Genomic DNA, 18,242 nt, shown 5'->3' on the forward strand with positions numbered 1-18,242 from the left:
ATACAACTTGTGAGCTAAATAAGATTTACATACATTCTGCTGAAAGGATTGAATTGGCTTCAATGATTAATACGTTGCCTGCATACATAATGCGCTCAACGTTTAATATGTTTATACAGATCCTGAAACTCAATCCAGCTACAAGCCCAATGTCAGTATCATTTACACTGATTCAGATTTTTAAATGCAGTTATGCAGACACAAAGTGCCGAACATGCAAGTGTCCTTGAACTAACACCTCTAGGGGCCTTTATTTTGGAGATATATGGGGAATATGAAAGACTCACTCAAATATCAAGCCAATCAGGGGTCTACAGGAGTCACAATGCTATCACGATAGTCAAAATTGATGGTGGGTTTTCATTATGACTATTGCAGTACTACACATTGCCAAGTTTGAATGCTCATCCCTGGGGATGTAATTTGAGACACTGGTAGTGCTGCAAACTGACTGGCCTTCAATTTCTGTGGGGGTTGTCCCGATCTCCCATTGTAACTTCAGCAGAAGATCAACGGAACCGCAGGAGAAACAGTATAAACAGCTATTTTAAGGCGTTTACATCGTGTCTTCAAGAATTCCGCCAAACTCCCACCAAAGTTACAGAGGGAGATTGGCACAATCCTCATGGAAATTCAGGGTCACTGAGTTCTTCCAGGCATCCTCTATTCGCACAATACAGGTGACAGGGAGGCCAAGTCAAAACTGAAAATCTTTCTCATCTCTTAAACAGGGAAAGCCTACTCATCATTACATTTCCTACCTCCAGAAAAAAAGAACTTGCATTTATGCGCTTTCATATGCTTAAGACTTGCCAAAGTGCTTCACAGCCTACAAGTTATTATTGAAATGTAGGGCGTGATTTTGCCAGCCCTGGGGAGGTGGGTATGGAGGTGGGACTGCTGGGAAAATGGCAGAATTTGGGGGCGGGTGCCCAACCCACCCCCAACCCGCCTCTATGCCATCTTCCCAGGAGGCGGGTAGCTGTCCCGCACCGGGTCCCGCCTCCTTGGAGGTGGGAAGGGATTAAAGCCTATTAACTGCCTGTTAACTGGTAGTTAACAGACAGAAAATAGGATTATCCCCTTTTTGCCCTCATAAGTGCGGGCTTCCTGATGACTCCGAAACCCGCCGGGTCAATGAGGCGAGTGGTGTGCTGTGAGGGTAAGTGATGGGCGCAAGAGTGGAGAGGTGAGTATCTGAGGTAAGTGCAAAGTGTTATTAAAAGTTTACTTAGCTTTGTTTCTTCCTGCAGGCTTCAGTTGGTGTGTATGTGGAGAGTCTCGGACCTCCGTGTTGCAGATGAGAGATGGCCGTTGCATTCTCAGATACAGTAACCATCTCATTTTTGCAAAAGAAAGAGGTTTGATGAGTCTTGAATTCAAGACCTCATCAAACTACAGAGAATGTCAGTGTTTGACAACTTCACAGAGCTGTCAAACGATGACAATTCATCTGTCAAAATTTTTTGACAGATGAAATGTCATACATTGACGTTCTCTGCAACCGACTTTCCTTTAATTGGCCTGCTAAGCCCGCTGGGCGGGCTTAACAAGGTCAATCAAGGGAAAATAGTGTGGGTTGGCTAGAAGTTGTTGGAGGCGGGACTAAAACCCGACAAGTGGGAGTCCCGCCTCCAAAAGCTCCCCATTGGCAAAATCACCCCCGTAGTCACTGCTGTTATGTAGGCAAATACAGCAGCCAATTACTGCACAGCAAGGTCTTCCAAACAGCAAATGAGATAAATAGGCAAATATTATGCTTTATTGGTGGGTAAATGTTGGTGCAGGTACCAGGAGAACCCCCTTGCTCTTCTTCAAATAATGCCATGGGATCTTCCACATCCACATCAATAAGCGGCAGACATGTCCCTGGTCTAACAGCTCATCCAAAAGACACCACCTCAGCACTCCCACAGCACTGAACTGAAGTGTCAGCCTACCCCTGGAATGGGGCTTGAACACACATCCTTCTGACTCAGAGGTGTTGGTACAACCGTTGACTCAAGCTGATCCTTCAGAAGCCAACTGTGAACTGAATATCTCTGCTTTGTAACCTGCTAAAGTCCATCAGCAATACCCAGTTTCTGAATTGTGCATCTATCCAAGAACATTCTGGATAATGAAGCTCGATAGTCCAGATTAGCGAGTGTTTGCTGTAGCCATCAGTCGAATTTACTGAGCACTTAGCCCACTTTAACAGAAGATCAATAACAAGACTGACGTCTTAGTCAAACATCATTAAAGAACCTGGGATATGTATAGATGCTGCTTTCTGCCCACCATCAATGTGCTTTGATGTTTTAATCAGCAAATTACAGTACAGATAATGAGCTCTGCTCTTTCAAGGAATACTGCAGACTCTTATTAATGAATTCTGATTGCACAAAATTATCCCCTAATCGGAGATAGTTGATATTGATTTATTTTATCCCAACATCTGAACAGTAAAAACTGTATTGTAGCCTCATGATTTGCACTCACAGGCACTGACAGCCAGTCATCATAAAACATCCAAAGCCTTTAGTTTACCACGTGACTTTGTAATCTCAAGTCACTTGTTGCCTAAAGTCATCTGCTACAGTACAGAGATTGGTAAACATCCAGGGAGGAACAATGTGAGGTTGAAATCCATCCACATTCAAAATATGTTTGTCTCCTTTCCTCAGCTGCACCATCAAATCTTCAAGTGCTTAAGATTAGAATGATGGCCCAGAACTTGGTGTCGGGGGCTTGCCGCGCGTGCAAGCCCCCGATGTGCACTTACCCGGTGCGCCGACATCTGAAACCTGGCCCGCAGTGGATTTCCTTTCACAGGCCCGGTTCAGCTGTCGGCGCGCTGTGCTAACCTGACCCAGCGGCTTAGTTAGTGCGATGTGCCGGCTGGGAGCAGGTGAGCACTGTTCAGCCAATCAGGGGAGGGGAAACTTCATTCATAAGTTTGAGAGTAAGAACTGTCAAACTCATGAGAAGTACTGCACCCCAAAACACTACTTAAACTTTAAATAAAATTTTAAAAAACATCCCAATCATTAAATTAAGTATAAATAAGTTTAAAAAAAATAATTTAAACAATAATTATTTTTTTTGAAAAAAATAAATTTTTAATAAAAAGGGTCTAAAACTAAACTTACCTTATTGTAGATTCTTTAAAATAATAAACCTGTGGAAAAAAATTCTAAATTGCACTAAAACACCACTTACCTGTAAAAATAAATACTTACGTGTGCTTTTTACAAGCGTAAAGACCGGAGGCCTTTACACATGCGCAAATCCCCCAAAACAGGAAATCCAAGACGCACGCGCTGCCCCCTACAGCGCACGCGCTAGCCTCTTCACCTCTTGGGCTAGAGGAGAGGAAATGCCGGTTTTCAGCGCATGCGCTGTGCATGCTGAAAACCAGCATTTCCTCCGGCCAGACGCGTGAGTACCTCTTCCGTACTCACGCGTTTGGGGAGGAATTGTTTTGTTAGCCATGCATCATAAGGAAAATAAACACTAACCTCTCACCTATTATAGGATCATTCTTCTCTAAGTTATATGATAATCAGCAACACGCTACTTGGTGGTTTCTTTTAAGATCATTGAAGCCTCCCTCAGAGAAGATTCAATTGTTGATAGATTACAATGAGTTATAACGGAGCACGTTGCTCATCTTGAGAATTAAGTTTTATTAGTGCACAGTCCACAAGAAGTATACAGCATGGTTCCGCCTCAGAACCTTTGTATTGTTACAACATATACTGCAATGGATATATTTGTAAGAGCATTTACTGTAAGACTAACAATCGCTAAGACAGTTCCACTCGTACTCCAGGCTGCTCATTATAAACCAGAAATGAAAGTTTGCAATATTAGTAGACAAACATGTAACACCTTTCTATGACATTTCTTTATCCGATATTTTAGGGAAGGTGTTCATCCATTTGTAATATTAGGTTACCACCTAAACTAGCAGACAGAGGAAGTCTGTATGAAGGCAGTAAGGATTCGTCCATTGATAGCGCCAATTTCTCAGTGCTATCATCTGGAATGTGTAAAGGGCTGACTGCCCAGTGTTGTAGTAAAATCTTATATTGATTAAGCAATCTGTGTAGCAATGAGGTTGGTCAAGATTCACCTCAATACCAGCTAAAGTACTGCACCACTCTGAAGATCAGCGTGGGAATGGCTGTAATCATTTTGATACATGAGGAAACCATTGTGATGGGTTATCAAGTTAAATATTTTTTGCAGATCAGTTTAAACTTTCCTTCAAAAGCAGCTTTATGGTAGAAGGCTCACAAATATAGGGCTAAAAATTCAGTTTGGGGCGCCAAGCTCGCCTGGGCGCGGGAATTACCGCTGCGCGCGGAGCCACTTGCGCCATCGGGATATTCAGTTTCTGCGCCACAAATGAAACGAGGCTTCCCGCGCCCCACTTGGGGCGCTGAAACTGAATATCGGCGCGCAAAGTGCCGCAGCGCCACCCGCTGCGGCATGGCAGGCTGCGGTACTGCAGGCCTTCCTCCCACTGTTAAGGGGGAGGTGCCTGCAACAGCGCGATCCCCGCTCGCGAGTGCCAGCAAATGAGCCCGGCACTAAGGAGAAGTGCCGGGCTCTCGGGAAACAGCCGGCAATGCCGCGGGGGGGGGGTGTAGGAGGCCGGGGACGGAGGTGCGAGCAGGCGGCCGCTGAAAAAGCGGCCGGCCGCACCTCCACCTTAACTAGCGCCACTACCGCCACAGGTTGGCCCCTGTGTACCGGTCGCTATTTGCGGCCGGCGCAGAAGAGGCGGGCGCGACCTAATATGGCGTTCGGGGCGGTAGCGGGGCGCTGCGCACACCGATGATGTCATCGGTGGCGGCGCAGCGCTACAGGCTAACGCTGCCATTAGCGCCCCGCTAAATATCGCGGTGGTTGTGGCCAGTGGCGCTAAAGCCTCTGAGTGGCCTCTTTGGGCGCAAACTGGTGGCGCAAGCAACTGAATTTCTAGGCTATAATGTTTTAGATGAAATCTATTACACAGTTGAAAGAGTGACAGCTATATAACATAGGGTGATACCATAAACAGACAAATACTTAATATACATTTACAGGCCATAAATATTTTGTGATCTACTAATTTTCTGGGTTTTTTATACATCATTAAAGGCATACATTTTGGAAATAAGAATAGAGAGGGGACAGGTACATTAAATGATAAAATTTTAAATGGAGAAGAGAGGGGCCTTGGTGTGCAGCTACATAGGACACTAAAGGTGACAGTGAAAGTAGCAAAAAAAGACTGTCCAAAAGGCAAATAGAGTCTTTGATTTTGTATTTAGAGGCATAGAATGCACAAACAGGGAAGTATTGCTGAACTTGTACATACAAGTTAGGCCACAGTTGGAGTACTATGTACAGTTTTGGGCACTCCATTCTAGGAAGGATATAAAAGCAATGGAACTGGTGTATTGTAGATTCATGAAGATATTACCAAGGATGAGGGGTTACATTATGAAGAGAGATTTGAAATGTAAGGGCTCAGTTCACTGGATCAGAGCAGGCAAAGATTGGCCTGATAGATTCTTCAAGACTATGAAGGATTATGATAAGGTAAATAGTGGTAGGTTGTTTCCATCGGTTGGCAAGCCAGTAATGAGATGACACAACTTTTAAATAGTCACAAAAAGTATTAAAGGATGGTTATAAGAAAAATTCTTTAAGCACAGAATGGTTAGAAAGGGGGATTCTCTGCCACAGACTATTGTCGAAGCAGAGTTTACAAATTATTTTAAAAGGGAATTAGACAGTCGCTGAAAAAGAGGAATATTAAAGAGTATGGGAAGTGAGCAGGAAAGTTGCATTAGACTAGGTGGCTCTTATGGGGAAAAACACCAGCACAGGCTTGATGGGCCATATGGCCTGTTTCTGTGGTGTAGCATTCTTTTTTTATGCATGTAACCAACAGACCACTGGAGCCTTATGAATTTCTACAGCAAGATACAATTTCACAGAAGGTGGATAGGTATAGTGCTAATTCATCCTTGTCATTGGACAGCAAGTTTTCCAGTAATGCAAATCCAAGTCAAATTACAGGCTACAAGAAAAAAATCAGCCCTCTTAACAATCCATAATCAACAATTTTTAAAGAGGATACTGACTAACCTTAATCCCCAGTTCTATGTTTTCCCCGCCATAAACATCCATTCCAGGGTCCAGCAAGCCGATCTCACCAAAAAACAATCTATTGACCACAAACGAGCATCCAATCATGGCAGGAGTCCTGAAAAAGAGCAAGAGATATGTCATTCTTTGAAAAAGGGCAGAAGGACTGTCCTGGAAATTACAGTCTGACATTTGTTATAAGAGGTTAGAGGTTTTCCTAATGAAGGGTGTTGTGAAACATTTAAAGGAGCATGAAATCTTCAGAGCAAGTCAGCAAGACATTCTGGGTGGAAGTTGATGTTTGACAAACCTTTTTGAGAAGGTTTCAGAGTTTTTGGATGAAGAGAAGTCCATGAACACTGCTTAAATTCGGCAAGGTTTTTGATACATTACTGCATAGAAGGTTGGGCCATCAGGCAGAAAAGCTCAGAATAGGTGGGCAGTTGTTGAAGCGGATTGACAACTGGCTGCAATAAAGGAGACAGAGTGGTCGTGCATAGAGTTGCATCGGATTGACAGGAAGTGACTAATGAGGGCCTAAGGATCACTTGAGGCTGAGACTTTGCTTTCAAGCTGTAAACCAACTAAAGTGGAGATACAGACAGAACTGTCAATCAAGAGCAGGTCGATCAGGTGCAGAGTGATCTAGACAGGTTGGGAAGTTGGACTGGGAAATGGCAAATTAAATTCACTGTTGACAGTGCAAAGAAGTAAGACTAGAGAAGGAGATTAAATATTGGAACTATAAACTAAACAATGTTAGTATACAATACAAGAGAAAGATTTGAGGGCATTGGGGACAATCATTGAAACTGTCTCATTGTGTGATAAATATGGCTAATAGGAAATAACAACAGAAGATGCTGGAAAAACTCAGCAGGCCAGGCAACATCCGTGGAGAGAGAAATAGAGTCAACGTTTCAGGTCGAAACCTTTCTTCAGAACTGAGAAAAAAAGCAGGAAATGAAATGGAAGCTCAGCGTAAGCTCGAGGAACAGCACCTCATCTTCCGATTAGGCACGTTACAGCCTTCTGGACTCAATATCGAGTTCAACAATTTCAGATCATAACCTCGGCCCCTATTATATTTTCATATATTTTTTATCCACACTTTTGGTTTGTACCTTTTCCTTTTTTTTCCCTCTCTCCCACATGGCAGCTGTCTTTCACTCTGCCAGCGCATTTCACACTTCATCTAGAGCCATTGTTTGTTTCTTTACCTGTCCTATTACCATCTCGTCTCACCTTGACTATCTCTTAATGTCTCTTCTTTCATCCCCTCCCCCATTTCCCAGCCCCCAAACTGCCTTTTAATCTGTTTCATTTCCTGCTTTTTTTCTCAGTTCTGAAGAAGGGTTTCGACCTGAAACGTTGACTCTATTTCTCTCTCCACGGATGTTTTCTGGCCTGCTGAGTTTTTCCAGCGTCTTCTGTTGTTATTTTGGATTTCCAGCATCCGCAGTATTTTGCTATCGTAAGGCTAATAGGACATTGGGTTGTATAGCGCACTGAAAAGAACACAAATCGTAGGATGTGATGCTGAGCCTATACAAAGCATTTGACCATCCTCATCTGGAGTAGCACGTGGAGATCTGATTGCCATAATACAGCAAGAAGATCATAGAACCAGAAAAGGTGCAGCAAAAACCTACTTAACACCTGGCATCCGACATGTAAGCTGTAAGAATAGACTACAGAAGTTGTTTCTTTACATCAGAGAAGAGGAGACTGAGAAGGGATTCAATGGTTGCATTCACATTTAATCCTGAGATATTGTTTACCCTGGACCCAACAAAGATAGGTTACAATGGAGTCATACTGAGCAGCCTTCACACATACCTTCAAGTAAAATGAGTGATGTAGTAATGGGCTTCGGTATATGTTTTTCTGACAGAAAGTGAATGAGAGAGTACGATGAGAAGAAGGGGCTGCAGAAGCTTATCACATACTCTGAGCAGTCCTCCTGCTTCCCCATCTCCAGCACCCTCTATGGCCTTCTGTGACAAAAAATATGCATTTTTGTCAATGATAGATTATTTACTTGATTCTTTCATGGCTGATCACAGGGCACAAAGGGTTAAAATTGGTTACTGCTGGCTGTTTCTGCCTGATGTAGAGTATACATTATGGCTTGTACAGGAAACTTTGTGATATCCGGCACCGACGGGACCGGCGTGTTGCCGGTCTATCAAAACTGCCGGACATACAAAGTTAATGTTGAAGCATACGGAGGTTTTCATCTCCGTATCTGACAACAAACACTGTTGCTTAGCAACAGCTTCTAAAGAGTCGGCTGCAGCTGCAAGCGTCTCTAGCTGAAGCTGCTGCTATAGCTACAGACCTTGCAGTGCCTGACTGGGAAAAAAAAAGAACGAGATCTAAAAAACTTATAGAAAACGGCTCCTGATTTTTGCCATTAGATCGAGTATTCCGGTCATACAAACTCTGGATAAACCAAAGTTTCCTGTATATTGAAAGCACTGATATACATGGGTCATTTGCTATCACTGTCCTTGGATGGAGATCCATAATTCAAGGTGTTTGGAACAGATGAGGAGGGAGTCAAGCCATTCCATTCAATTATAAAAACCCGGTGAATGGCTGACTATCAAATGTAGTTAAGAAATACAAGCTCTAATTTTAACCTAATCCACCCGGATGGGATGGGTTGGTTTGGGTCAGAGGCCCGTTTTACACCCTGCTTGATTTTACTCTCAAGTGGCTTCAGATTTTTACCAGTACCGCTGAGAATTGTTTTTAAAATGACGTTGAATGTTCTTTAAACTCACTCAGGAAATGCCAGATATTTCTAAACAGTATCGTGCAATGTTCTAATTACCACAGAGTATGTGGCCTGTGATACGGGGCGCAAAGTCACTTAATGTAATTGGATACGGTTTCAGACAAAGTCTCACCCTGGCTGCCAAATCTTATTCATTAAAACTTAAGCTACTGGAAGCCAGGAAGCAAAATGTGGCACTTCAGTAAGAAATACATAAATCTCTGGGTCACAAGCTGACGGGAAATTCAGCCACTTTCCAATGCCAAGTGAAAAAAAGGCTTGCTGAAAATGCCAAAGGTCAGTTTGTAAAAGGTGCTACTTGGTAGCTTGAAGTAAATTACTTAAGCTGCTTATGTGCTGGAAATTACTTCTCCTTCAGATATTATATTAAATACAGGCAGAGAGAGGCTAATTTTTTTGCCCTCTGTGTATAAATGCTGAAGATTTATTACCTGGTGCCACTAATGTACCACAAAGCAGTAGAACATTAGGCTGTCTCATGCTGAGTTCAATAACTACTGAGGAACCTATAAAAAAAAACTGGCAAAGATAAAATGTGAACATGTGCCATGTTGCTTTGGGGGCATGATATTAGTGTTGTACATATCCCATCCTGGTGCTATCTTGATTTTCCTTCTCTTACTGTTAAACGCACTTACTGCAAGAGCCATGAAAATATCAGTCTATGCCAGTGTTGCTCCAGTTTTGCCAAAGGCCACATCAAGGATTGGCCTCAGTAATGCTCCAATATACTGAGCTGTGGAATGATAGGAGTCACGAGCCACAGGTCTGCAACTGTGATTCCTCGTACAGTATCCTCTAGATTTCAATAGTGTGACACTTGGGAGTTGCCAAGTGTGTCTTTCAATTGTGCTATGGATAATGGGATAGCTTCTGCCTCCTGGGTCATGGCACTAACCCAGGGATTAAAATAACCCCAATTGTAAAGTCTAGACTATAGAATGTTACAGCAAAGCAACAGGTCATTTAGTCCATCATGTCTGTGCCAGAGTTTTTCTTCACACAAGCCACCTAAATCCAATTCCATTCCGCTCATATGCTTTAAAATTTGTCTTTTTTCAAGCAACTACTACAAGCAACCCTTTTAAAACAAGCTATACGGGGCGTTTTAAACTTCAGGCACAACAGGCGGGTGTCATTGTTAACGCCGCGAGGCCCAAGCCATTTTGAGGCCTCAGCTTCATTTACATGCAGCCAGAGAGCTACGGGTAGCAAACAGGTGCCCCGATGCAGCTCGCGAGCTGTGGGAGGCTGGGAAATCAGCTGGCTCAGTTTGGGAGCTGACCGACAGTCAGAGCCTCAGGGGTAGAGCCAATCCCGTGGCTACCTCACATGAGCTGCTAGAGGATCAGCGTTTCTTTATGGGTCCAGGAGGAGCATGTCTGCTTCTCTCAGCCCCACAAAAATAAAAATTACAAAAAACTGTGTTTTTCTTTTGAGCGGCCTTCCACATCCAAGAGCTCAAATGCTGCTCCCAGAAAAAAGATGCTGAAATGGAATCTCTCAAACATAACAATGAAGAAGGGACCTGTGGATCCATGTCCTCAAAAGTGATGAAAAGGTAACAAACAACATGGGGACAAAAAATACTCAGAATCTTTCATATCCCAGAGGCTTGGAGAGAAATAGGCAAACATCTTCATCTAGGAGATCCTCCAAACCTTCCTAAACCTGTAGGAAGTCACACAACACCAGGTTATAGTCCAACAGCTTTATTTGAAATCAAACTGGGCCAACAGTAAGCTACTCATTCAAGACGGACACACTTTGACTTTTGGCGACGTGTCTTGAATTTCTACAGAAATGAGAGGTCTTTGACAACAGCAATCTTGCACCTCACAGCTAAGGTGTCAGGTGCTGGTTAGACTCAAAATTCTGATGAGGAATGGCCCTCTTCAGCACCCAGAAGGCAACCCACAACTTCTTAGAAGGTAGGAACATGCTGGTATGGCGACCCAAGAAGCCCTCACCCTCCAACGATAACCATGAAGAAGGAAAAAAAAACACATCAAGAGCCCCTCGAGGATTTCACCTTACCCCCACCAGATTCAACCAACAGAATGGCAAACCCTGTCCCTGCCTACCGGGATTGACCAGACCAACAGAAAATAGTAATAGTCATGCTCACTCAAACCAGGAGAGAGGAAGCCAAGCTTAAACACAAGATAAACTAGACTGAACCTACAACCTCTCATCGCAGATCTATCTACAATGACTTCACTTGGCTAATGCTGGACATCAAACACTGTTTAAACATGGTAATTCTTTGAGTGTGAACAGCTGTTGAATATTGAATGGTAACCTTATAGGCCTTAGGCCTCTGAAAGATGCAGGAATTGATGGGTGGGGTCCACAAACTCTACCAATCACCCAACAATTTCGTACACATTGCAACTCGTGAGCTGCACAAGACCAGGAGGTGGAGGCCAAGTGAAGGCGATCCTGCCTCACCGCCCAGCTGTCAACAAAAAATGGTTGGAATACCTGAGAATCCTTGCTGTGGTATTATGACTTGAGCATCTTTGTCATATTCATGCATACAGCTCATTATATCCATGTTGATGATACATCTGAACTACAGCTGCCAAGATTGTTGAAGGCATATCTGTGTAATTCAGAGACTGACACAACTGATTCTCTAGATATTGGTTACCCGGGCACAATTTTTGTTGTTGCTTTGCTGACTGATTACTGACTCATGGCCATGAGTTCAAATTGAGTTTGTTAAACCCACATGCTTGCAGAAAGAGGGAATCATTATAAATTAATGGTCCAAATATTACATGACAAAAATTGAATCAGTGAACAAGGAGAATAGAGGCTATGCATATAAAGGATAAAGGATAAATCACATTCTAAGTGTGGAGGAGGTTATGCAGAATACAGGTAATCTAAGATTCTTTCTAATTATTTATTTTCCATGTACATTAGAATTATGCCACAGAAGAGCCGAATAGATATGGGCATTATTTGATTTCACTCTAAGGATGAAAGACAGAGGGAAAGCGAGACAGTGAAAGAGAGAAAGAAAAAAAAGAAATAAGCAATTACATGGTGCCTTATCTAATCTCAGAATTGCTTTGAACTGTCATTAACTAAACAAACACAGCAGTTATTGAGCACACAGCAAAATCCCACAAAGAGCACTGAGACACATGACCAGTAAATTGTTTTTGATGACCTTGGTTGAGGGAAAAATATTGAGCAGGACAACGGAAGAACTCCCTGCTTTACTTTGAATAGTGCCATGGTATCTTTAAATCCATGTGAACCACCATAATAGGCAGAGAGGACCTTGTCTTAACAGCTCATACAAAGAACAAACCTTTGACAATGCAGCACTCCCTGAGTGTCAGCTTAACCTATGAGCTCAATAGCTGTATTGGGCGCAAATCAAAAGCCTTTTTAATCAAAATGGCAAGAATGCTATTGTCTAAGGCAAACCTTAAGGACCGATTTATTAAGGAGTGCATTTTTCTGAGAAGATTTGATCTAAACAAAAATATGAAATAATAAAGCAGGTAAGTTGTGTGGCTGCCTGACAGACAGAGTCTAAGATGACTGTTGCTGATTGCCCATGTGGTGACCATAGCCTTGGTGGAAACATGTTTTGCCGCTGTTCCTGGTCAGCCATTTTATGCCACAAAGAAATACATTCCACAACTCATCCAGCAACATGTCACCTTGATCTTTTATTACAAAAATGGTGCAGTTCAAAATGATAAAAGCTCTGAATATGGTGATGCCATGAAAGTTGAGTTAAACCTCAGAGGAATGCAGCGACAGGGAAAAAATGGGCAGTGATCTCTTGCAAGATACAAAATTCTGAAAAAGAGTTTAGGAAGAATTTCAATCAGGGCCTAAAAACACTGTTGATCAGTCATCACACACCTCGAAGATGGAGTGTCTGACAACACACAAACTACCTCAAATAGACTAACTGGTATCTCCGTGTCTTCACTTACTTTTGTGTTTTCAACTTGCCAGTCAATGGAATCACCGCTCAGTGGAATCACCGCTCAGTGGAATCACCAGTCAGTGGAATCACCGCTCAGTGGAATCACCGCTCAGTGGAATCACCGCTCAGTGGAATCACCAGTCAGTGGAATCACCGCTCAGTGGAATCACCGCTCAGTGGAATCACCGCTCAGTGGATTCACCGCTCAGTGGAATCACCGCTCAGTGGAATCACCGCTCAGTGGAATCACCGCTCAGTGATGGCTGGGAAGCCATTTTTTATGAAATCTCCCCTCTTCAGTGCCACCATAAATTGGGAGGAGGTCAACAGGTTATTGCTCCTATCACTAAAGAAGAGTTTTGACACACATTTTAATTCTAAGCACTTTTGATGAGCAGCTTGAAATTTTAACAGACGGGAACAAGGGCAGAAGTGACAGACATCAATATTATTAGTGCTATCTCCCTCAAAAACAGTTGGGATTAAGTGGCAGTTCAATACACAACCCCTTATTTTAACCGCTGTTGTAAATGAAGTAATATATCTTTCTACACAAACTCCTTTGGTCTGCATCATGCTTTATATGTACTCCTTTTAAATTTATATTCTGGATAAATGTACATCTTTAAAAATAACTTTGACCCACACAAGAAAAGAACCCTGTATTTTTATACTGTTAGGGCCATTTGATCCGCACAGTGATACTCTAACCGTTAGGCAATTTAGAAAAGCTTGTGTAGAAGCTTTTTAAAATAGGATAGCTAATCCCTGAGTCTGTGATCATCCTTTACAACAACTGGCAGTGCTTCTTAACCAACCATCATTAATAATTCACCACATAATAACTTGCTTCTATTCCTGATTTAATAAAACTATACCCTTGCTAAAATGTAAATTTCAAATGTTATTATTCCTTCATTTTATAAGGTCAACTCCTCTGTAGTCTATCAACTGGGAGAAAGGCAAGGAGTCTGTCCCCTGTTTTTGCCAACAATTGACTTTAATGAAGACTCTACGGATTCTTAGGTTTGACCTTAATATGACCTTTCCGAAGACTGCAATATTGAAATACTTGCTCCACAGGTCACCTCACACTTATTCATAAATTACAAAATTGCTTAAGTGATTAGCCCCAAAGGGGCAGCGCATTAAAAAAAAAAGGCAACTACAGTACTGTAAAGTAACCAATCCCATGACTCCTGTTAATTAGAATGTAGTGTGTTGGTACTAAATAAAAACAATTCCCTACAGAAGAAACTGGAAAGGTGAGAAAGCAAATGGTTTTACACCTTTTTTTCTGAGGCAGATACAGACAGAGATTGGAACGTGGGTTACTTGGAAGTTTGTCTTCAGAGAGTCTGAGGCCGGGATTTCACAAACCTCGGCGGGTCCGGGGCGGGCGATGTCGGGTCCCGACCCCGCTGCTGGCTCCATCCCGCTGTGTAGAATGAATTTCCCTTAATGGGGCTTGTTAAGTTCGCCCAGCGCGTTTTCCAGCCAGTTAGAGGAAGTGGGTCTGGTGGCGTCATTTGATGACGCGTCATCAGCCGGTTTCCTTAAAGAGACCAAGCCCAAATTCATTTTGACATCTGTGCTGTCAGTGTTCTGCAGTATTGAGGTGCTGCAAACACTGACAATCACTGCATTGAGACAGAGGGCTGCACCCAAGCTCTCCCATGATTCCCTCCATATGCTCATGGAGGGAGTCACAGCACGCAGGGAGGTCCTCTTTCCTTCCCATGGGCAGAAGAGACCTCCCCAGGAGATCAACACAGTCTGGTTGCACATTGCAGAGGAGGGCACAAGCAGGGATGTGGTCAGGAGGGCCTGGGTGCAGTGCCGCAAATGTTTCAATGATCTCAGAAGATCACGAAACGTTACTGCAAAGCCCCACTCAACCTCATCCTGCTGTGCCTCTCATCACATCCCCATCACTCTGCCTTCCCTACCCTACTCCTGCACATCATTACTCACACCAACTTATCTTGGACTTCCACCCATCCCTCTCTAGCTATATTATCACTTCCCCATCTCACTAGCCATCCCTCACACTCACCCTCATCCTAGTGTAATTATACCAACTGACAACACACAAGGGTAGCCACTTGGATGTTTTATGCAATGTTCATGTAAAGTTTCTGTTAATGTGGTGTCAAACATTGAAAGCTTTATTTTCAACACTTTGCATTCTTGGACAGATTTGTCTGCACCTTTGGAAGTGGCTTAGTGAGTTGCAGCAAACGGTGAGACATAATGGTACCTCCCACAATGTCAATGAATGTGAAAGGAATGGCTTGGGCATTGTAGGGATGCTTTATGGTGTTGGTGTGGGGTGGTGCCAACCCGGCGCATCATGTGGCAGCCAGGGTGTACAGAGTCAAGTGAAGTAAATCTGGTCATGGTGAAGCCATCCCTGGTCTCCTGGGCAGCAATGTGGTCAGGTGCTGATGCCCTGTGTCCTGTGCAGCATCAGTTGATTGTGGAGAAAGTTGGTGTTGTTGTTGGTGCTGCTGGTGTTGGGGCTGATTGTGGTGGGATTCTGAGGACCAAGGTGAGAGAGTATAAAGGGCACCCATGCTGATGGAATAGATGGCAGGTAAAGTAGAGATGACAGAAGCGATATGTCAATGGTGAGAGAGTAATGAGGTCAGACTGATGGAGACTTGTGTAAAGACTTGCAGCATGGTGAATCTGTTGTGGAAATACAGTGAGGAAGAGCTTGTGGCTGAGGGAAGATATCTCTGTAAAATGGGAGCTTTTAATTTACATTTGAAGCTGTCAACTCAACAGCTGATTCAATGGCCACTGAACTCCTGCCTCAGCTTAACAGAGGTGATCCCCGAGCAGCGAGGACCCCGTGGGCGAGCACGTAAAATGAAAAGGTGAGCTCAAATGTATTCTTAATTAGCTCTAAACAAGGTCATAATTACCTGAATTGGGTCGCCCGCTGCGTGTCGGGTCTGCTCAACGCTGACAGACCCGACATCAGGGAAAGGCGCATGGCACTGGGTTCCCAGCGGGGTTCCGACCCATTGGGGAAAAAAGCACTTTCCCACCTGACCCGTCACTGATCGCGCCCGCTGACCACCTGGAAAATCTCGGCCTGAATGTTTCACTTTCTGAAGCTCCGATATTAACCAACACCAACAATGGCCCATTTAAAATGAATGGCTTAGCACTGGCATTATAATCAGAAAAACTAGGCCAGCAAGTCATGAATTGCTGTGTGAATTGCCAGTTTTAATTTCAAGCATATACCTTTCTTTAACTTGTAGGGACATGCTGGGATCTGGCTGAATTTCCACAGCTAACAGTGACAGACCTGGGATCCTGAATAGCTGAATTAATTTTGAGTAGGTACAGTCTTTACATGCGCAACTGCAGTGAAATAAAGAAAATCATTTTGAATAGAAGAAAATTAATTTTAATGTGCAAGAAAAGTAAAAGGTGATTGAAAACGTGTGATAGCGGAGGAGCAGGTGCATGGTTTATATGGCCAGGGAACAACAACGCATTTGGACTGGATGTAGAAACCAACCAGAGTGAGACAGTGTGAAGAAAATGCTAATGAACATACTGTAAGCAAAAAAAAGTTGTACAGACAAGGTTTAGAATACTGCGAAGTATGTCATTTTTATGTGTTTTTTGTGTGAATAATTTTGAGCCCTGGATGTTGAGGAGCAATAAAAATGGTGGATGAAAGCTTTTTGAAAAATCAGATTGAGTGATTTTATTCAGTTTGTATTTTTTTAATTACTAATTACCTGAGTCCTGATAGTTCCAGATTTGTGCTGTTTCTCTGAACTGGCTATTAAACAATTCCTAACAAATGTGCAACTTATCCGGAAAATAGCTTCTACAGCCTGTTTAGAAAAACCTCAGAAATCTTTTTACATCACGAGTCCAAATCCTATGAATGCATCCTGGAAACTGCACCCACTGCATTCTCTCAGATGGCAGCATCTCCCTTCAGCTGACAGAATGGCATTTTCTTCAGGAGAATTATTTTTAACTGTCTTTCTTTTTTACCCAGGATTGTGCCAGGGCGTGGCAGCAGAATTGTCAACGTCTAAACCTGTTTTATTAACTGAGTTATAAAAATCTGGGTAAAGAAATGATACTGGGCTATCTGAAAAGTTGTCAGCCATCCATATGAACATGGCGTGGACTGCGGACTGTGACCTTCATCATACGTCATACCTTCATGTGTCTGACAGTTGTCAAAAATCCAACGTACTTTTTGTTGCCAGAGTATCACTAACAAAATTAATAGAAAGTTAATAGAAAAAATAAAATTATGGTTATTTGGGAAATTGAGGCAATTCTGGTGACATTAAAAATACATTTGACTTTCAAGCTTTGTTGTATGAGGTCAGAATGTCATCCATAAAAAGCAAATAAAGGCGACAATGGAACAGTAACTTGCATCTATATAAGCGTCTTCAATGTAGAAAAATGTCACAAGGTGCTTCACAGAGGCGTAAGGGAAATGGAGGAGCCCATCAGGGACTCTAATCAGGGTCTTGGTAATTAATTAGGACGTAGATATTCTCACAAGGACCGCACGAAACTAAACCTTGGACCCTGGATGGTGGATGAAAGAGAAGTGAGAAGAAATCCCCCAAAACATGTTTGTGGAGGGTAGTGAGAGAGGACAGTAGGCATCCTGCTAGTAATGCCTTAGGTGGGGTAATTGGGAGATATGATTAAGCTGCCATGTAAAAGTAGTAGAAATAGTAGATATATGGGAGAGATAATTTTTAAAAATAAGGGAAGAGATTTTCCCATCCTTGTATCTGGGGCTATTGGATTGTGGCCTCCTTTAGTGGCATGCAGTCTTCCCCAGCCGATTCTCCTCCATTCACCTTGCCCAGGTGACCCATAACCCCAGGTGCAGGAATCGGAAAATCTATCCCATGTTCTGGGTTCTGATCGGATTGAATGCGAGTTGAATAATCGCAGGTTGTTTGTTCCAACTGCCTATCAGGATGGTAAGACCTGGTGATATCATGTGACAAGAGTAGGACACTGCCTGGTGAAGGGCGGACCATTTACATGAATTTTGTTAGATATTCAACAGATCCTGTGAGCACATTTAGAGTAGAAATTAAAAAGTAATTATCAGCACTTAGTCAGCTGAAATTCTCTGATATGCCCAGCCAGATGCATTCCCCAGTCTGCCACTAAAATTTAAATTTTATTTGGAAAAATATTTACATTTTCAGGGTTTAAAAAACTAAAAGCTGCCGGTCTGAATAAATTTGTATCGTAAATGTTTATTCGCTGAAGCCCAGTGGTGTTGAGTTACGGCCAAATCAAGTAGGTGCTTAAATTGATGCAACCCCATTTCCACAG

At 42.9% G+C, this 18,242-nt stretch overlaps 1 protein-coding gene across 1 annotated transcript in view; it reads right to left on the reverse strand.

Moving 5' to 3' along the window:
* Nucleotides 1-18,242, reverse strand: part of galnt17 (polypeptide N-acetylgalactosaminyltransferase 17) — a 553,078-nt gene that overhangs the window by 123,727 nt on the left and 411,109 nt on the right. Inside the window, exon 6 of the mRNA XM_085964471.1 lies at nucleotides 6,127-6,244. Within this exon, the coding sequence (XP_085820597.1) occupies nucleotides 6,127-6,244 (118 nt within the window). The remainder of the gene's footprint in view (nucleotides 1-6,126; nucleotides 6,245-18,242) is intronic.

This window comes from Somniosus microcephalus, chromosome 22, assembly GCF_052327205.1.
Source record: "Somniosus microcephalus isolate GS21.2 chromosome 22, FLI_Smic_1.0, whole genome shotgun sequence".
NCBI classification, from domain to species: Eukaryota; Metazoa; Chordata; class Chondrichthyes; order Squaliformes; family Somniosidae; genus Somniosus; species Somniosus microcephalus.